The sequence below is a fragment of the Chiloscyllium plagiosum genome, unplaced genomic scaffold (genome assembly GCF_037043375.1).
Source record: "Chiloscyllium plagiosum isolate Xiang-an unplaced genomic scaffold, Cpla_swu_hap1 HiC_scaffold_13, whole genome shotgun sequence".
In the NCBI taxonomy this organism is placed as follows: domain Eukaryota; kingdom Metazoa; phylum Chordata; class Chondrichthyes; order Orectolobiformes; family Hemiscylliidae; genus Chiloscyllium; species Chiloscyllium plagiosum.
This window is the reverse complement of record NW_028270151.1, coordinates 6,886,526-6,908,279: the sequence shown is the minus strand read 5'-3', so window position 1 is coordinate 6,908,279 and position 21,754 is coordinate 6,886,526. Positions and strand designations below refer to the sequence as shown.

General features: G+C 40.4%; 1 protein-coding gene across 5 annotated transcripts in view; it reads left to right on the top strand.

Moving 5' to 3' along the window:
• The window catches only part of xrn1 (5'-3' exoribonuclease 1), a 129,591-nt gene that overhangs the window by 59,555 nt on the left and 48,282 nt on the right, over window positions 1–21,754 (top strand). For all 5 annotated transcript variants that reach the window (XM_043702782.2, XM_043702784.2, XM_087993309.1 and 2 more), the window contains 9 exons: window positions 7,102–7,233; window positions 8,214–8,376; window positions 10,688–10,801; window positions 12,799–12,897; window positions 14,092–14,207; window positions 14,747–14,893; window positions 19,738–19,827; window positions 20,378–20,513; window positions 21,388–21,444. In XM_043702782.2, the coding sequence (XP_043558717.2) occupies window positions 7,102–7,233; window positions 8,214–8,376; window positions 10,688–10,801; window positions 12,799–12,897; window positions 14,092–14,207; window positions 14,747–14,893; window positions 19,738–19,827; window positions 20,378–20,513; window positions 21,388–21,444 (1,054 nt within the window). The remainder of the gene's footprint in view (window positions 1–7,101; window positions 7,234–8,213; window positions 8,377–10,687; window positions 10,802–12,798; window positions 12,898–14,091; window positions 14,208–14,746; window positions 14,894–19,737; window positions 19,828–20,377; window positions 20,514–21,387; window positions 21,445–21,754) is intronic.

Here is a 21,754-nt window from a genome sequence, read left to right as displayed (position 1 = left end):
AAATGTCTATCCACACTAACCTCATTTCCCTGCACTTGGCTCATATCCTTCTAAACCTTTCCTATCCCATGTATTTGTCTAAATACCTTTTAAAATGTCATTAATGTACCCACCTCAACCACTTCCACTGGCAGCTCATTCCATATGCATACCACCCTCTTTGTTTTAAAAAAAAAGTTGCCCCTCAGGTTCCCTTTTTTTATTTCCCCTCTAACCTTAAACTGTTGCCCTCTAGTCCTTGATTCCCCAACTCTAGGAAAAAGACTGAGTGCATTCACCCTAACCATCCCTGTCATGATCTTATACACTTCTATAAGATCCCCCCTCAATCTCCTATGCTGTTAAAAAAAAGTCGTAGCTTATCCAACCTCTCCCTGTAACTCAGACCTTTGAGTCCTGGCATCATCCTTGTAAATTTCTTCCGTACTCTTTTTTTTCCAGTTAAATAACATCCTTCCTATTGCAAGGTGACCATAACTGAACACAATACCCCAAGTGTGGCCTCACCACAACATTCTTTTACTCTTAACTTTATGACTCAAAAGTGTTACAAAAGCGGAACAAAACTCATCTTAATCTGTTGGTTTACCCCATTTTGTTCAAACTATTTCCCTTATTTTGACCAGAAAGCAAAATGTGCAGTTGCTAGAAATCTGAAATTAAAAATTGGAAATATTCCACAGATAGAACAACATTTTGGGGAGAGATATAGTTAACATTTTGGTTGTTCCTTTAAAAGGTCATGATTTGAGACATGAACTCTTTTGTGCCATAAAAGTGAAATTTTCTTGGGCTGTTTGTCCCTGACAAAATCCTCACAATTGGATTAAACAAACTCAAATTCTCTTTCAAAGCTCTGCTGATTACAGGATCGACTAGATTTGTGCTGGTCTCCCTCTTACTCAGGATAGGGCTCTGTTGTGAGTTGGAATTTGGCTCAGTTGGTTGCGTATGTCAGCTCTGAGCACAGGAAACAACGTCAAGGAAGCTGAAGAATTGTTAAAATCAGCAACTATGTGTTATAATCAGAACAAAAAGAGCGGGAGAAAAGCACCAGGTGATCTGTGGAGAGGAACAAAGTTAACACTTCAGGCTAATGATCGTTCATCGTCCCAGTTTTCTCAAACTTGTGGAGACTGTTTTGCACGTTTACACTTTTTGCTACAAGGCCATTTGTGAATCAAGTTCTCCGTTGAATTTCAAGAACTGAATCAAAGCCAGATTGTGCATTGAAAATTTGATTTTAAATGCTGAAAGCTTAAAAAGCTAACCATTTGAGTCCAATGAAGACTGGCAGGAAAGACTGGCAGCTTGACTTGTGGCAGCGGACCCTGTGGAAAGCGAAGAAGACCTATGAAAGGATTCACCCTGACCTGAGAAAATCACCTTCGTGGAAGAGAGCCAGCCCCAACCCAGAGTTCTGAAGGGGATAGCTGAGGAGATGGTAGAGGCGTTGGTGATGATCTTTCAGAAATCACTGGAGTCAGAGAGGGTCACAGAGGACTGGAAAATGTCTCATTCAACACCACTGTTTAAGAGGTGAAGGAAGCAGAAGACAGGAAATTATTAAGCATTTAGCCTGACCTTGGTCATTGTTAAGATTTTAGAGTTTGTTCTTAATGATATTGTGGAGTGCGTGGAACTGCATGGTAAAATAGGGAGGCGACAGCATGGCTTTGTCAAGGGGAGGTCATGCCTGACAAATCTGTTAGAATTCTTTGAGGAGGTAACAATCAAGTTAGATAGAGGAGAGCCAGTGGATGTAATCTAGTTGGATTTCCAGAAGGCTTTTGGCACGGTTCCACACGGGAGGTTGCTAAGAAAAGAAACAAAATCAGAAATTGTTAGAAAAACTCAGCAGGTCTTGTAGGTTGTGTGGAGAGAAAACAGAATCAACATTTTGGGTCCACTGACTGCTCTTCAGAACTGATTCTAGTTGGGGCAAAGGTTGGTTCATATGCCAGAGGAGGGGTGGGGGGAGGAGAAAAGATTAAACGATAGGTGGAGATGGAGCACAAAGAGAAAGAGGACAACTGTTGGGCAGACAAAGAAATGGGTAAAGGTCAGCCTGAGAGAATGATTAGCTGCTACTGAGAACCGTTGTTTGTGGTAGCAGTGCATGTGATGACGTGGCCTGGTGTGTGGTTTGGGGTAAGGAGATGGAAGAAGGTGCTGAGGTCCCAAAATTATTGAACTCAATATTGAGTCCAGAAGGTTGAAGAGTTCCCAAGTGGAAAATAGGTGTTGTTCTGTAGCGAGCCAAAGACTGAGATATTTACCAGGAATATGGTGATATGTCGAAATGGCCGGAAACAAAAGCTCAGGGTCATTTTTGCGGAAAAAACATAAGTGTTCTGTAAAGCAATCGCCCAGTCTGCACTTCATCTTCCTAATGCAGAAGAAACCACATTATGAGCAGTGAATACAGTGGACTAGATTGAGTGAATACAGGTAAAGCACTACTTCACCTGGAAGGTTTGCCTGGGACCTTGGTTAGTGAGGAGAGGGGGAGTAAACACACAGGTATGCTGCGATCAAATTGCTGATGAAGTGTTAATGCTCGAAGGAAAGACTCTCCTGTTGGATGCTGCCTAACTGGCTGTGCTTTTCCAGCAACACAGTTTTTGACTCTGATCTCCAGCATCTGCAGTCCTCACTTTCCCATAGGTATTGTGCAATGGCATGGGAAGGTATCGTGGGGGGTTTGCTGGGAGTGGAGGAGTGGACCATGTTGTTCCAGAGGGGGCTGTCCTTGTGCAATGCTGAGGGGAGAGGAAGGGAGCATGTGTCTGGTGGTGGCATACTGCTGGACATGGCAGAAGTGGCAGTTAATATTCCTTTGGATTTGGATGCACGTGGGATGGTAGGTCAGAACAAGGGGAATCCTATCATTGTGGGAGGGAAGAAGGGGGTGAGGGTTGAAGTGCGAGAGTTTGGTCAGACTCAGTCAACCATGGTGGTGGGGAATCCTCAGTTGAGGAAGAAGATGGGACATTTTGAAGGTCCTTTTGTTGAAGTTGATATCATCGGAACAGATGTATCCATCTCGCTACCGTCAGTTCTGGAGAAGGATCACTGGACTCGAAATATTAACCCTGCTTTCTCACCACATGCTCTTGTCAAGAGGAAGAAGAAGGCTTATGTAAGGATGAGATGTGAAGGTTCAGTTAGAGTGCGGAGAGTAATAAGTTAGCCAGGAAAGACCTAAAGAGAGAGCTAAGAAGAGCCAGCAGAGGACAGGAGAAGTCGTTGGCAAATAGGATCAAGGAAAACCCTAAAGCTTTCTGTAGGTATATCAGCAATAAAATAATTACTAGAGTAAGATGAGGGCCAATTAAGAACAGCAGTGGAGGAGATAGCAGAAGCGCTAAAGGAATATTTTTTATCAGTATTCACACTGGAAAAAGACAATGTTGTCGAGAAGAATACTGAGATAAGGGCTATTAGACTAGACGGGATTGAGGTTCACAAAGAGGAGGTGTTAGCAATTCTGGAAAGTGTGAGTTGGAAGAGATTTATCCTAAGATTCTCTGGGAAACCAAAGAGGAGATTATAGAGCTTTTGGCTTAGATCGTTATGTCGTCATTGTCTACTGAATAGTGCCAGAAGACTAGGGGATAGCAAATGTTGTCCCTTTGTTCAAGAAGGGGAGTAGAGACAACCCTGGTAATTATAGACCAGTGAACCTTACTTCGGTTGTTGGTAAAGTGTTGGAAAAGGTTATAAGAGATGGGATTTATCATCATCTGGAAAGGAATAAGTTGATAGGGATAGTCAACATGGTTTTGCGAAGGGTAGGTCGTGTCTCACAAACCTTATTGAGTTCTTTGAGATGGTGACCAAACAAGTGGATGAGGGTAAAGTGGTTGAAGTGGTGTGTATGGATTTCAGTAAGGCTTTTGATAAGGTTCCCCATGGTAGGCTATTGCACGAAATACAGAGGCATGGGATTGAGGGTGATTTAGTCATTTGGATCAGAAATTGGCTAGCTGAAAGAAGACAGAGGGTCGTGATTGATGGGAAATGATCATCCTGGAGTTCAGTTACTAGTGGTGTGCCACAAGGGTCAGTTTTGGGGCCACTGCTGTTTTTCATTTTTATAGATGACTGAGATGAGGGTGTAGGAGGATGGGTTAGTAAATTTGCGAATGACACTAAGGTCGGTGGAGTTGTGGATAGTACCGAAGGATGTTGCCGGTTACAGAGAGATATAGAAGATCTGCAGAGCTGGGCTGTGAGGTGGCAAATGGAGTTTAATGCGGAAAGGTGTGAGGTGATTCACTCTGAAAGGAGTAACAGGAATACAGATTACTGGACTAATGGTAAGATTCTTGGTAGTGTGGATGAGCAGAGAGATCTTTGTGTCCATGAGCATAGATCCCTGAAAGTTGCCACCTAGGTTGATAGGGTTGTTCAGAAGGCATATGGTGTGTTCGCTTTTATTGGTAGAGGAATTGAGTTTCAGAGCCATGAGGTCATACTGCAGCTGGACAAAACTCTTGTGCGGCCATACTTGGAGTATTGCATACATTCTGGTCACCGCATTATAGGAAGGATGTGGAAGCTTTGGAAAGGGTTCAGATGAGATTTACTAGGATGTTGCCTGGTATGGAGGGAAGGTCTGATGAGGAAAGGCTGAGAGACTTGAGGCTGTTTTTGGAAGAAGAAGGCTGAGAGATGACTTGATAGGGGACATATAAGGTAATCAGAGGGTTAGATAGGGTGGACAGTGAGAGCCTTTTTCCTTGGATGGTGATGGCTAGCACGAGGGGACATAGCTTTAAATTGAGGGGTGATAGATACTGGACAGATATTAGATGTAGTTTCTTTATTCAGAAACTAATAAGGGCATGGAACACCTTACCTGGAACTGTAGGAGACTCACCAACTTTAAGGGTACTTAAGTGGTCATTGGATAAACATATGGATGAGAATGGAATAGTGTAGGTTAGATGGGCTTGAGATTGATCCACAGGTCGGCGCAATATTGAGGGCTGAAGGGCCTGTACTGTGCGGTTATGTTCTGTTATATACTGCTAGACTTGCTGAATTTTTCCAGCAATTTCTGATTTTATTTTTGATTTCCATCCTCCAGTTCTTTGTTTTTTTGACTAAATTAAGAGCCCATAGTGTTAGGGCTAAGGTACTACCATGAATAGAAAATTGACCAAGTGGCAGAAGACTGAGAATGGGGAAAAAGAGCTTTATTTGAAAATGGCAGCTAGTGACTAATGAAGTCCTGCAGGGGTCAGTGTTGAGACCACAAACTGCTCATATTGTACATCAACGATCTGGACAGACAACCTTATATTGTTGCTAAGTTTTCAAATGACGCATGGATAGCCGGAGGGCCAGGTTTCATTGAAGTGAGGAGACTGCCAGAAGGACTTGGCTAGGAGAGTGGGCAAAGGGAATACAATGTGGAAACGTGTGAAATTATGGAGACACTTTATTCGGAAGAATAGAGGTGTCGAGTATTTTCTAAATGGGGAATACCTTCAGAAATCTGAAGCACAAAGGACTTGGGAGTCCAAGTTCAGGATTCTCTTAAGGTTAACGTGCAGGTTCAGTTGGCATTTAGGAAGTTAATGCGATATTAGCATTTGTTTCAAGAGGGCTAAAATACAACAGCAGCGATGTATTGCTGAGGCTGTGTAAGACTGTGGTCAGACTGCACTTGGAATATTGAGAATAGTTTTGGGCCCTGTGTAGGATGAATAGAACATAGAACAGTACAGTGCAGTACTGGACCTTTGGCCCTCGATGTTGTGCCGGCCTTCTATCCTAGTCCAAGATCAGACTAACCTACATCCCTTCATCGTACTAACTTCCATGATAGGTTGGCATTTTGTTTTTGATTTGAATTGTAGTCACATTAATCTAAGTACAGTGAAAAGTTATGTATTGCGAGCAGTACAGGCAGATCATAGCAAACAAGGACATACAGATTATAGGGTGCTTAGTCAGAGCGAGGCGTACAAGGTTATGGATGCACAGGAGGTACACAAAGCAAGATCAAGGTTATTTGAAGTTAGAGATGTCCATTCAGCTGTTGAACAACAGCAGGAGGGTCCAGATGAGATTCATAATAATAATTCCAGGGATGAAGGGCTTGTCATATGGGTCTATACCCGGTGGAGTTTAGAAACCTGAAGGGTAAATCTGACGGAAACTTACTGAATATTGAGAGGCCTGGATAGAGTGAACGTGGAGAAGATGTTTCCACATGTAGGAGAGATTAGGAGCCGAGGACACAGCCTCAGAGTGAAGAGATGACCCTTTAGAACTGAGACCTTGAGGAATTTCTTCAGCTAGAGGGTGGTGAATCTGTGCAACTCATTGCTGTAGAGGGCTGTGGAGGCCAAGCTATTGAGTGCATTTATAACAGCTCTTGATTAGTCAGGAAATCAAGAGTTACAAGGAGGAGACAGGAGAATGGGTTGAGAAACAGCCGTGACCAAATGATGGACCAAACAGTCTACTTTTACTCCTGTATCCTTTAGTTTTGTAAGTCTGTTATGTTGTTTAATGCAATCTTAAGGCAACTTAAATTCATAAGTCCAAATACTTCATTGCATTAAGGCGGATTCACAAACCACTGGTTACTAACTACACAAAAGCTTAGAAGAGCATTTCAACAACAATATGAACCAAAGCTATCCTATTAAAATTTGTTATGTTCATGCTGTAGTTCACTTAGTTATCTTTTTGGCTTTAAATGTTGGCAAACAAACATTGACCAGAAGATACTGCGATGTCTTTACAACTAGTCCACATCTGCAGCACTCACAAGCTTTTTGGAATGTCACAGGATAATGTATTTCCCAGGAAATGTTTCTTTAGATCAAGAACTGGAATGAATAGGAACTATGTCAACTTTACTATCAGACCATTGTGTTGCTGTCTCATTAGAGAGAGAGAGAGGACTGGTGCTGGTTTAACTTGGGGAGTCACCATACCTCAGGTGAGGAGAGAGGTTGAAAAGGAGAGTCCTTCATGGTAACCTTAGCTGGTGTGGGAATTGAACCCATGCTGTTGACATTACTCTGCATTGTAAACCAGCCAGCTGAGCTAACCCTAATTATCTGACTGATTTTATAGATATTATTTAGAAGAACCTGCAGGTGTTCAGAAGGTATACACTGAGAAATCTCCACCACCTACTAAAGTGGTTTACCTTGGAGGCACTGAACAAAGCATGTGGCACAAAGAAGTACATAATGTAACTGAATTGTAAGTAAATATACGCATGTCAGATTATTTTTTATATTATTTAAATACGTACATTTTAGCCAGAAAGTTTACAAAGGGAAGCAGTGTCGCTCAGATAAGGATAAACCTTACCAGTAAGAATCAAATAAGTAGAATGTCCCTTTTTTCACATTGTCCTTGCTTTCACTTTATTCTGTCCTTCTGTGAATTATCCAGTCAGTGTTAAAGGGCTAATCGTACCTTATTCATGGGGGCTCATTGTCATCTGTTAGTGCAATAAGGTAAATGACTGTCATTCATTACTGTGTTTGGTTGGGACAGCAGAATGCAGCATGGGCAGATATAGTGATATAATTGAAGCACTTTCTCAACCAAGGTTAGTAAATATTGACAGGTTGAAACAAAGTTGGAGAGAAGCTTACCTGTTGAGCTAAGTGGGCTGTTTCTGTGCTGTGAAATTGTATGTAAATTCCATGTGGAGAGGATGCAGAATTCTAGCTTTTTGTCTCCACCAGCAGGAGCTGAGCGGCACTACAGGTTATAAAGTACATATGAACAGTATATTGAAGTACTGGCGGCACTACATATATCTTTTAACATAGCTGTAGAAAGGTTTTAGTTTGAGGAAAATGATGCACAGTATGTAGTACGAGATGAAACTAGCTATTGAGAAGGCTTCACTTTGATGTTTCCCCCCATTATTGAGGGTAAACAATAAAAGCAGACATGCAGAATATGTTTGAACCTTTACTTGGAATGTAAATTATTAGATATATTATGTTTTGAATAGCCAAATAAACTCATGCACTAATTATAAAACTTGCTGCGTAACTACATGCCATGGTGGCTTGTATACATTGTTCTGGTATCACAGCAACCCTGCTGCATGGGGATGATTGATTAATTAAATTTCTTAAGGCCTCTATCCAAATCAGCTAAATTTATTTACTATTCTTTGAAGATTTTTAAATCCATGTCTTTTTAAAACAAAAACTTTTCAGTTACCACAAAAGGAAAGGAATCCTCATCAATGAAACGTCGGTGCTTGTGTATGCACAGCTTCTCACTGGGCGTCGATACGTATTTGGCCATAATGGTGACGTTACCTTAGAGAAGGAATGGTCAAAGCAAGTACTACCATTTGCTCACCAGACCATTGTGAGGGTACGGATTCAAAAATAAAGAGTTCAGTGTTGCTAATCAAATAATATTTTGCTTTGTTTGTCAGTGTGGTGTTTTAACACCTTGCTGTGGTTTTATTGGTTCTTTAAATATAATCTTATTTTGGTGTGTACAACCCTGATTTACTGGAGAAGTTAAGGATTGCAATAGATTAAAAGAAGCAGCTTCCAAAGTTAGAAGCCTGAAGATTAGAAGAGTTTATTTTTTGTTTAAAAAAAAAAGCAAAAGATGACTAAATTGATCAGGAAGGACAAATTAGAAGTTGAATCTAAACTCGTGAAACTTATTAAAGCAGATTTCAAGAATGTCAATAATAGCAAAAGGCATCTTGGCTCTCTTGGAGGCAAAGGTAGAGAAATTATATTGGGGAATAAGAAAATAGCAGAATTAGTGGCCTAAGGCATGGCAGATGTGGTGTAACATAGTTAAATGTGAAATGATACACTTCAGTGTGAAAAACAGGCATTTAAATGGTGATAACTTCGGAAGTATGCATGGACATGGGGATCTGGGTAAACAATTAGGGTGGCAAATGGTATGTTGACCTTCCTTGCGAGAGGATGAGTGTTCAGAAGTAGGGATGTCTTGCTGCAGTTAAACAGAGCCATTGAGACTGCATATGGATTACCGTGTGCAGTATTGGTGTCTCCACATAAAAAAGGATATATTTGCGAGAGAGGGAGTACAGTGTGTGCTCACTAGGTTGAAACTGGGGATGGTAGAATTGTCCAATGAGGAGAGATTAGTTCAATTGGGACTGTGTTTACCAGAGTTTGGAAGGATGAGAGGAGATCTGATTGAGATATGTCAGGTTTTCATAGGACTGGACAGCTTGGATGTTGGGAAGATGTTCCCCCTGGTTGGAGAATCTCGAACCAGGAGACACAGTCTTAGGATATAGAGGAGGCCATTTAGGACTGAGATGAGGAAACATTACTTCACTCAGCAAATGGTCAGTCTGTGGAACTTGCCACCACAAGAATCCGTGGAGGCTGGGCCACTAAGTATATTCAAGAAAAAGGTTGATAGGTTTTAAATATTAAAGGCATCAAGGGCTTTGGAGAGAAAGTGGGTTTTTGGCGTTGAGATACAGACTCAACCATGATCATATTGAATAGTGGAGCATAATGAAAGGTCTGTTCCTCCCAGTTTCTAATTTTCTAAAATTCTGCATATACTTTGTTCTGTGTCACAAGAAAAGCCACACAAAATAGCAGAAATTGAGAAACCATGGATCTGTTAAGAGAGAAACTTAGAGTAATTAGTTTTAGTGAAGTTTTTCTGACTAAAATCTGACACGTTTAAGTTTCTGATGACCTACATCTGAGAGTTGTTGGAGGTGACCACAGTGGTGGTGAATGCAGAGAATGTAACAAGCTGAATGGATAAACTGGAATTAATTGATGTAGATAAGATAAATTACATATAAATTACTTAAATGAAGGGATATATTGTAATGTATTCAAGTCCCAAAGCTAGGTGGGAATGTAAGTTGTAAGGAGGAGCTATAAGGATAATGAGATGAGCTAGAAAGCTAAAAAGCTATAAGGATAATGAGAGGATTCAAATGACTAGGAAAGAATGTAAGTTGGGATCTTTTGAGTGAAATTGGAAAAGTGGAATATTTCTTAAAGAATGGCGAAGTGATTTGGGTGTGCCCTCTCATACAGAAGGACAAATGATATGTTAGTTTTTATTGCAAGGAATTTGGAGGTTAAGCAAGTCTGACTGCAATTAAATGAGGCTTTGGCAAGACTGCATGGGGTATTGTATATAGTTTTGGCCCATTACCTTTGGAATATTCTTTTTGGTTTAGTGCAACAATGGTTCATTGGATTGTAAAGATTGGGCCAAATTTAAACTCTTAGTATGAGAGCTGACTCATTTAAACATATAAAATTCTTAGAAGCTTTGGCAGAATAGCTAAGAGACTATCTTCCCTGGTTGGAGAGTCCAGAACTTTGAATCATAATCACGGGGGAGGGAAGTTGACCATTTAAGACTGAGATGTATCATCATCTCTATATTGGGAGCGTTGAATCTTTGGATTCTCCAGCGCAAAGATCTGTAGATGCTCACTTGCTGAGCCTGTTGAAGACAGACATTGAAAGAATGGAGGGTTATGATGAGAGAGTAGGAGGTCATGATCATAATGAGTAGTGGAGTAGGTTTATGGGGCGATATGATGTACTCCTCATTCTTATGTTTTATTGATAGGTTATAATTCTGATTGTGAAACTTATGAATTGTCTGAAAGTGATGTAATAATTTCTAAATGAACTTTTTTTTTCAGAACCTTAAATCATTTGATTCCAGTTTCTCTCACTTCAGTTCATTGGACGAATTGTTTCCACCCCGGATTAAGGTGTTCATGATGGGAACACCCTACTATGGCTGTATGGGAGAGGTCAGTTAATTTTGGAACAGGAATTCTAACATTGTGTGGGTTATTTGTTGTTATAATGAAGATGTACTTACTTCAGAAGTAAGACTGTTTAAAATTGTTTGGAAATTCCATGATTAAGCTTTCTAGCTTTTTACTTAAAAAAAAATTTACTTTCTTCTTTCAGTGCTTCAGTGGATATACAGGGTGAATAAAAATTAGGTCTTACCTGACCATAGGGCTTCTCGCTCATTTGAGAGAGACAACTGCTGGTGATTTAACCTGAGGATCAACACATCTTAGGCAAGGGGAGATTAGATTAGATTCCCTACAGTGTGGAAACAGGCCCTTTGGGCCAACCAGACCCTCCGAAGAGTAACCCAACCAGACCCATTTCCCACTGACTGATGCACCTAACACTATGGGCAATTTAGCATGGCCAATTCAGCTGACCTGCGCATCTTTTGGAAACTGGAGCACCCGGAGGAAACCCACGCAGACACGGGGAGAATGTGCAAACTCCACACAGACAGTCACCCGAGGCTGGAATCAAACCTGGGACCCTGGTGCTGTGAGGCAGCAGTGCGAACCACTGAGCCACCGTGCCGCCCCACAATAGCTTAGAAGTTGCATAGAAGAGTCCTTCACGGTAAACTCAGCTGCTGCAAGAATTGAACCCATGCCATTAGAATCACTCTGCATTGCAAACCAGCCAACTGACCTAAACCGATGCCCACAGGCTGAATAACTGAGTCTTAAAACCCTGAGAGGTCCCAGTTCATTTACCAACCTTTTGATCTTGACTGGAACACTAGCATATGTGCAGCAGAAAACAACTCCACTTTTGGAATCCTGGAGTGGGGCTGGAATGAGGATACATCTATCAGGTTCCTGATCACTGTGTTGAAACTCTGGCATGGAACTGGAGAAAAGGATAGTGACCAGTTGTGGTGTCCCCATTTAAATAAAGCCTGCCAATACTCACTGACGAACTCCTATGTGAATAGTGATCATTTCAGTACGGTATTGATATGGAATCCTTACGCATAGGGCTATATTTTAGCAATAGACTCCAATCGTAATATGCCAGTCTATTTATAAATGCATGAACTTGAATAGATTGCATTCTGTATTAGCTTTACATGCATTGATGAAATTGAGTTTGCGTATGAGCAAGCAGATGGGAACCGCGTCTGTATGTTTAGGATATTATTACATAAATATCTCAAAGCACTGTACTTAAAATGAATTACTTGACTTGGATAGGCACATGTGACAGCCATATTCTACCTAACAAAACCCAACCAGCAAGCATAGATAGTGCTAATCAGTCTTCAGCATTCAGTTGAACAGGAATTTGTGATTCAGTTCAATGTCTCATTGTTAGGTTGACATTGCTAACAGTACAGCATGCACTAAGATGCATTGGTGTGCTATAATGTGTTAGAAGTAGATCATGAAGCCTGTAATATTTTGATAATAAAACAAGGATGCTTTAAACAAGCCTACTTGACATTCTGCTTTGAGCATGAGTGAATCTATTTTCAGATCTATGTTAGTTTGGTCAGGTAGCAAGACTCTCAGCTGAGTGAAATGATTGAGATTCAACCTCCATTCCAAGACTTGAATGCATAATCAAAGATAAAACTTCATTACAGTACTGATGGGCTGCTGCATTATTGTAGAGTGCCATCTTTCAAATCTCTTGCCCAACACCACCTGACAGATTTTGCTCATCATTTCTCACATTGCCATTTGTAGAATCTTGCTCTGTGTGAATTGACTGTACTATTAGACTTGAGAGCAGTGATGACATCTCAGGAAGTCATTAATTTGATGCACATTGCATTAGTTTTAAATGCAAGCTTTTTAATCTTCTTCCTATAACTGTTACCAGTTATAATCATTTTCTTAGATGGATTGTAAGCCAGTAAAATGAGACACGTCAGGTCAAGAATATGCTTGTAACATATTCTGAATCAAAAATTACGCCTGAAGCTATAGCTTGAGTATTTTAATAGGTTCAAGACTCTTCTGATGTTGTGAAAGATGGCCGAATCCGTGTGGTTTTCACTGTTCCATGTGAGCCACAGCTAGATGGAATCATACAAAACCAGCACGTAAGTACAAAACGTTCATTTGCTGACTGTCCATAAAACCCACTGTCATTAAGTCTTTAGCAAAGTTGGTTGACCTGAAATTTCTACATTGGTACCTTACAGACATGACAGTTAAAACACTCTACATTCTTTCCCACAATGTGGTTTAATAGCTTGTGGATTCCATCTGAGTCTTGTTCACCTGTTGTGTTGTTCGTTTAAAAGTTGCATACTTGCACTGTAAGCATATGTAAATTTTCACAGCAATTTGCAAGAGATAATTATGTGCCACACCTCGACCAAAAGATAGCTATGACAAAGAAAGATAGAAAATACAAACAGAAGGAGGCCATTTGGCCCTTAGAGCCTGCTCCACCATTCAGTATGATCATGGTTGATTATCCAGTTCAGTTCCCTGTTCCCGCTTTCTCCCCAAACCTTTTGATCCTTTTAGTCCTAAGAATTGTATTCGTCTCTTTATTAAATACATTTAATGCTTTGGCCACAACCAGTTTCTGTGGCGTAGAATTCCAGATACTCACCACAGTCTGGGTGAAGAAGTTTCTCCTCACCTCAGTCCTAAATCACTATCTTTGCCTTAGACTGTGACCGTAGATTTTGGATTCCCTGGTCATCGGGAACATCCTTCCTGCATTACCCTGTTTAGTACTGTTAGAATTTTATAAGTTTCTATGTGATACCTCTTCTCCTTCTAAACTCCACTGAAGATACTCCTAACTGATCCTGTCTCTATTTATATATCAGTCTTGCCATCCAAGAATCAGTTTGGTAAACCTCTGTTTCACTCCCTCTATACCCAGAACATCCTTCCTGAGATAAGCAGACCATACCTGTGGATAGTACTCCAGGTGTGATCCCACCAAGGCCCTGTATAATTACAATAAGACATCCCTACCCCTGTGCTCAAATCCTTTTGCTGTGGAGCTGAGCGTACCATTTGCCTCCTTCATTACCTACTCTGGATCTCCTATCTCTCCCACTTTACATGGAGATTATGCCACTCTGAGTAAACATCAAATCTAATTGTCCATGGACTAATTCTTTAATCATTTCTTTGATTGTATTCTAAGCATTCTTAAACATTGAAGCATAACTATTTATTTCAAGAATTTGCACAATGGGAACTATAATTAATTAATTAATTCTATTTCAAACAAGCCATTTCATATCTAAGAATATTTTACTTTGTTCCAGAAATATTCCACAAAATATAACCCTGGCTACGTTTTGGCCAGTCGACTTGGAGTTACTGGGTATCTTGTTTCAAGGTTAACGGGAAGTTTATTTATTGGGAGAGGATCAAAGCAAAAGTAAGCACGCCTTCTTTGATACTTCCTATGTGCTTTCCGTTGATTTTCTATCGCCGCAAAATATTTGCATGTAAATTATATAATGATAGCAATATTGGCTGTGTCCACATGACAGAATTGGATTAATCATCACGGTCTGTGATCGTACACTCAAGAATACTCTATTCGAGACTTGCATCACAAAATACTAGTTCAGCTTTCTGGTTTTAACTCTGTTGAGGAGATGGAAGTTTTGTTAAACGTATTTTCTGCACATAAAATGTGCTACAGCTGTCATTTTAGGCTGGTAAGTCTGCAGGTTGGGATCTTTAAATGACTACATTTGGCACATTATGAGTTGAAGGTTAATTTTGATTTGGGTTCATTAACAGGTTAAGGGCCAGTAAAATTCCTGAGGTTGAAATGTCATCAATGTGCCTAGGACCTGTCTCCAGAGCACAAATGCCAATACCAGTTAAATGTGAAATGAATCCTTTGGCTGGAATTGCAATATGTAAATGCTACTTGGTTTAATCAATGTAATACCTTTGTTTTCCCAGTCCTCTTGGAGAGCAGAAAATAAATGTTGGCCTGAACCTGAAATTTAATAAAAAGAATGAAGAAGTACCTGGTTATACAAAAAAAGTTGGGAATGAATGGCAATATTCTTCTGCAGTTGAAGAAATTCTGAATGAATACCTAGAAAGGTAAATTATATTGTATCCAATTAAATGTTTTATTAATTGTAATTGCATAAAACATAGGAGCAGAATTAAGCCATTCAGCCTATTGAATCTGCTCCATCGTTTGATCATGGCAGATACATTGTTCAACCCCATTCTCCTGCCTCTCCCTGTAACCCTTGATCCCCTTACCAATCAAGAACCTGTCTACCTCTGTCTTAAACACACTCGGTGACTTGGCCTCCACAGCCCTCTGCAGCAATGAGTTCCATACATTAGCCACCCTCTGGTTGAAGAAATTCCTTCTTGTTTCAGTTTTGAAGCTGTGCCCTTGGGTCCTAGACTCTCCAACGACTGGGAACATTTTATCTACATCCACTCTATCCTGATCCCTCCCCACTGTGTAAATTTCAATTGGATCCCCCATCATCCTTCTAAACTCCATCGAGTACAAACCCAGAGTCATCAACCACTCACTATATGAGAAGTCCTTCGGCCCGGGATCATTCTTGTAAACCTCCTCTGGGCCTCCTCCAAAGCCAGTACACCCTTCCTTTGATACAGGGTCTACAATACTGCTCACAATATTCCAAACCCTGTCTGACCAGAGCCTTATATAACCTCAGCAGCACATCTCTTCTGCTGTTGTGTTTTAGCCCTCATGCAATGAATGCTAACATTGCATTTGCCTTCCTAACTGCCAACTGAACCTGCATGTTAACCTGAAGAGAATCCTGAACTAGGACTCCTAACTCACTTTGTCCTTCAGATTTCCAAAGCCTTTCTCTCTATTATTCCTACCAAAGTGCATGACCTTACACTTTGCCACATTGTATTCCATTTCCACATCTTTACCCACTCTGCTAGCCTGTTCAGGTCCTTCTGCAGCCTCCTAACCTCCTCAACATTGCCTTCCCTCCACCTATCTTTGCGTCATCTGCAAACTTAGCAACAAGTGCCCTCAGTTTCTTAATTCACTTCTTAATATATGATGTGAATAGTTGTGGTTGCAACATGGACCCCTGTGGAACTCCACTAGTCACTGATTGCCAGCCTGAAAACAAACCCTTTACTGTCTGCATTCTGTCATTTACATAACTGATTTGTTTGCGAGCATAAGAGGTACAGTTAGTAAGTTTGCAGGTGACACCAAAGTTGGAGGCGTAGTGGACAGTGAAGAGGGTTACCTCAGATTATAACAGGATCTTGACCAGATGGGCCAATGGGTTGAGAAGTGGCAGATGGAGTTTAATTCAGATAAATGCGAGGTGCTGCATTTTGGGAAAGCAAATCTTAGCAGGACTTATACACTTAATGGTAAGGTCCGAGGGAGCATTGCTGAACAAAGAGACCTTGGAGTGCAGGTTCATAGCTCCTTGAAAATGGAGTCGCAAGTAGGTAGGATAGTGAAGAAGGCGTTAGGTATGCTTTCCTTTATTGGTCAGAGTATTGAGTACAGGAGTTGGGAAGTCATGTTGCGGCTGTACAGGACATTGGTTAGGTCACTTTTGGAATATTGCGTGCAATTCTGGTCTCCTTCCTATCGGAAAGATGTTGTGAAACTTGAAAGGGTTCAGAAAAGATTTTCAAGCATGTTACTAGGGTTGGAGGATTTGAACTATAGGGAGAGGCTGAAGAGGCTGGGGCTGTTTTCCCTGGAGCGTCGGCAGCTGAGGGGTGACCTTATAGAGGTTTACAAAATTATGAGGGGCATGGACAGGGTAAATAGCCAAATTCTTTTCCCTGGGGTCGGGGAGTCCAGAACTAGAGGGCATAGGTTTAAGGTGAGAGGGGAAAGATATAAAAGAGACCTAAGGGGCAACTTTTTCACACAGAGGGTGGTACATGTATGGAATGACTGCCAGAAGAAGTGGTGGAGGCTGGTACAATTTCAACATTTAAGAGGCATTTGGATGGGTATATGAATAGGAAGTGTTTTGAGGGATGTGGGCCAGGTGCTGGCAGGTGGGACTAGATTGTGTTGGGATATCTGGTCGGCATGGACGGGTTGGACCGAAGGGTCTGTTTCCATGCTGTACGTTTCTATGACTCTATGACAATCCTGTATCCATGCCAGTAACTTGCCCCTCACACCATGGGCTCTTATTGTACTTTGCAGCCTCTTGGGTGGCACTTTGTCAAAAGGCCTTCTGGAAATCCAAATAGATCATGTCCCCTGCTCTCGTTTGTCTAACTTGCATGTTACTTCCTCAAAGGATTCAGGCATGAGCTCCCCTTGATTCAGCCCTACTTTACCATGCACTTCCAAGTACTCTGCAATCCCATCCTTACAAATGGACTCTGAAATTGTCCCAGTGACAGAGGTCAGACTAACCAGCTTATCGTTTCCAATCTTCAGTTTTACCTTATTTATCTGGTGCAAAATGCTTCTTGTAAACGAAAGTGTGCTTTTGTAGAACTGAAACTCTCTTGGCACCCAGTTACAGCATTGAATCCAAACCTCATCTTCTAAAATTTGATTGCTGACATAAGGCAGGATTCATTCGTTCTTAAGTATTCCACCCCGTGGAGGATTTGGTCCGTACACATGTACCTTTTATTATGACCTTGACTGAAGGGTGTACCACTGCTGGTATTATCAGGATTGTTACTACAACTGGCTAAAATGCTTAAAACCTCACAATGCTCAAATTTCCAATTCACATTAGATTTGGACTCAAACTCAAGTCAACATTTGAATAAAGTGCAGGGTAGCGACCAGTATTCTTGTGAAGGGTAGGCTGTGCCTCACAAACCTTACTGAGTTCTTTGAGAAGGTGATCAAACAGGTGGATGAGGGTTGATGTAGTGCATATGGATTTCATTAAAGCGTTTGATAGGGTTCCCTATACAGAGGCATGGGATTGAGGGTGATTTAGTGGTTTGGATCAGAAATTGACTCACTGAAAGAAGACAGAGGGTGGTGGTTGATGGGAAATGTTCGTCCTGAAGTTCATTTACTAGTGGTGTACTGCAAGGATCTGTTTTGGGGCCACTGTTGTTGGTCATTTTTATAAATAACCTGGATGAGGGCACAGAAGAATGGGTTAGCAAATTTGCAGGTGGTACTAAGTTTGGTAGAGATGTGGGTAGTGCTGAAAGATGTTGCAAGTTCCAGATGGACATAGATAAGCTGCAGAGCTGGGCTGAGAGGTGGCAAATGGAGTTTAATGCGGAAAAGTGTGAGTTGATTCACTTTTTGGAAGGAGGAACAGGAATACGGAATACTGGGCTAATGGTAAGATTCTTGGTAGTGTGGATGAGCAGAGAGTTCTCAATGTCCATATACCTAGATCCCTGAAAGTTGCCACCCAGGTTGATAAGGTTGTTAAGAAGGTATACGGTGTGTTAACTTTTATTAGTAGAGGGATTGAATTTCAGAGCCATGAGGTCTTGTTGCAACGTTACAAAACTCTGGTGCGGCCTCACTTGGAGTATTATGTACAGTTCTGGTCATTGCATTAAAGGAATGATGTGAAAGGTTTCAGAGGAGATTTACCAGGATGTTGCCTGGTGTGGAAGAAAGGCTGAGGGACTTGAGGTTGTTTTCATTAGAGAGAAGAGGGTTGAAAGCTAATAGAGACATACAAGATGATCAGACTATTAGATAGTGAGAGCCTTTTTCCTTGGATGGTGATGGCTAGCACGAGGGGACATAGCTTTAAATTGCTAGATCTAAGACAGATGTTAGAGGTACTTGCTTTACTCAGTGAGTAGTAAGGGCGTAGAACGCCCTGCCTGCAACAGTAGTGGACTTGCCAAATTTAAGAGCATTTAAATGGTCATTAGATAAACATATGGATGATAATGGAATAGTGTAGGTTAGATAGGCTTCAGATTAGTTTCGCAGGTCAGCGCAACATCGAGGACTGAAGGGCCTGTAATGTGCTGTAATGTTCTATGTTCAATGTTTTTCTCTGAACAACATTGTTAAATCATATTATCTGATAGATATCTCATTGCCCTTGATGTATGCAGATTTCTTATGTATTTCCTGCATTGACATTTCAGAAGTAACTTTTTGTGAACACCCAATCAATTGATTTGAGAGTTTGGATCTTTTTATTCATTTAGAGAATGTGCACATCACTGGCCAGGCCAGCATTTGTATCACCCCTCCCTAAATGTTAAGAGTCAGGCATGTTGCTGTGGGTCTGGAGTCAAATGTAGACCAGACCAGGTAAGGATGGCTGTTTCTTTCATTAATGCACCAGATGGATTTTTCTGACGATCAACAACAGTTTCATGGTTCTCATCACACTTGTTAATTTCATGGTTTTATTCAAATCAAGTTCTGTGATAGGATTTGAACCCAGGCCCCCCTCACGTTTCATGGTTCTATATGATTAATAGTCCAGGGATGATAATGCTCGATTATTGCTGCCTGTTCTTGGTCAACACAACACACAATCACCCAACAGATGAACACATTTTATACCGTTCTCTTTATGCTAACTGGGACATTAGAATGATGATTAACATTAAACAAATGAAGCAGGGTGGGGGAGTGTTTTTTTGCTTTGAGTTACTAACTTTTATTTCTGAAATGCTGGACATTTAATTTCTCTATTGTCTAAGATCTTGTAACTGAAGAAGCTGTGCCTAGATATCTTTGTTTCTAAGTTGGCACTGTAATTGGCGACGTATAAACTTTTCACTGTGCTCATTGAATATCTATGACAATAAAGGCAATTCTAATTCTAAATTCATGTTTCTGTACTGTTAAGTTCATCAACGTACTGTACTCCCTTCTCTAATTCTAAGGTTTCTTCCCTCAGGGTTCGTCTTGTGGTTAAGCCAACTGTGTGTTGAATACATTTTAAGTTGTAGTAGCAAAATAACCATGGAAATGGTGCTTTACATTTTAGATTCCCAGAATTAATAAGCTACATTGCCAACAACAGTCAAGAAGATTTGTACTATGAGGATAACATTTGGTCTGGAGAGGATGTAAATGGGTGAGATATTTTACTTTGCGCTTTAAAAATACCTGTGAGCACGAGATTTGATGTTTCGTGCATAAGCTCTTCACCTGCTCCTCAGATGCTGCCTGACCGACTGTGCTTTTCCAGTGCCACACTTTTTGACTCTGATCTCCAGCATCTGCAGTCTTCACTTTTTCCTTTAAAAATCAATTTTGATATAGCTGCAAATAATTCAATGGATTTAATACTTCCCCTAACCTTTCAAGTATTTTAAACATGATCTTTAAGGCCTATGTGATTGAAGGTTTAATCATCTTAGTCTCCAAAAATTCCAATATTCTTCTTGCCATGCTAAAGATTAATGGCATTATAACAGGAGTTGACTGTTTAACCCCTCAATTGAAGCAGGAGGAGGCCATTCAGCGCCTTGAATCTGCTCCATCATTCAGTATGATCATGGCTTCAATATCCTAATCCCATCCTGAAACTTTCAACTTCCTAGTCTGTTGATTTTAGGCATGAAACTTTTATACTGTACGTAAAACTAAGTGTAAAAATAAAATTGCATTTAAATTTTAAACAGCGCTGAGAAAGTTCAAGAAATTGGAGCCTGGTTGAAAATGCATCCTGTCAGTAGTCTGTCAAGAGCATCATGTGACTTGAACCTACTTGATGCAGCAATTATTGAAAAGATTGAAGAAGAGGTGGAAAGATGCAAGGTATTTCCTTTTGATTTGTAAAACAAATAAACAGATCAAAAAGGTCTAATTTTTGGTTTTGTGACTTTAATTCTTTTCTCCTATCATTTTTGGACTACTGAGCTGAGTCCTGTTGTAATTTGATCTTTGTTCAGATGTACATTCCACAGCACAACTGGATAGTGATGAGAATTTTAAAAATCCTGGTCGATTTCAGTTCTTTCCCTACCAATTGTTGGAATCTACTTGTTGCCCCAGTCAAGTCGGCATTAGGCAGACATGGAACCTTAAACTGATATTAATTTCATTACAGAGAAACCAAGCAGGATTTCTGATTGTCTGCTATTTTCTCTTCAGTTCCATGGACTTGCAGTCAGTTGCCTGATCAAGAAGGGAGGCAATAGAGCTGTTCTGTTCCCAGTTCTGTCAGTCACTGCTGTGAAACCAGCTGCTAAAATGTAAATAGGAGTACACCTAAAAACTTAACATTGATATTCCTTTTACCCTCAAATTTTTCAGGATTATCCCAGATTAGATACCTGCGTTTAGGTAAACGATGGAACTGATTACCTGGGAAGAACAGTTTCCTTTTTTTATGCCCCCAAGATGCATGCTGTTCTGTGTAGGGTCGGGTCAGCTCACCAGTGCTCGTCATTATCTGGTTTATGTGTTGTTTGTCCTGAAATCTATTATTAAAATCAATATACAATAACCTATTTCCTTTTGTCACAAAACTCATAATCCACAATTTATATTTAAATGTTGGATTTAAAGAGCAGAAGTGTTTATTGAGCAAAAATCAAGTGGGTTTATTGTGAATATTTTTAGTAGAACAGCAGTGCTCAAAAGTTGAAGGCCCTGAACTTGATGTCAGTATTTCCTTTACTATTCTTAGCAAAGAAGAAGTAACAAGAAAGTAAGAGTGACTGTGAAACCACATTTGTTATACCAGGTAAGTTGAGCTCTCCTGTTTAGTCAAAGTCTACTCCAATATTTGAAAAGATTGCAATATGACATCCGAGGAGAGGTTTTGTAACTGAGCTTTAACTATGTACAAACTTGATGTCCATGTCAGTGAATACTTATAAACTGACACTTTACAATTAATGACCAAAATTTAGACCATGGGAAGATTTATTTTGTCTGCTATTAATAATAAAGTAATGCATGTGATGATTACATAATGCTTGTGCTATAAGTACTGGACAATGGAAATTCTCCCCTTAATAAGTAAGATTTTGGTAAATACTTGAAAAATGGAT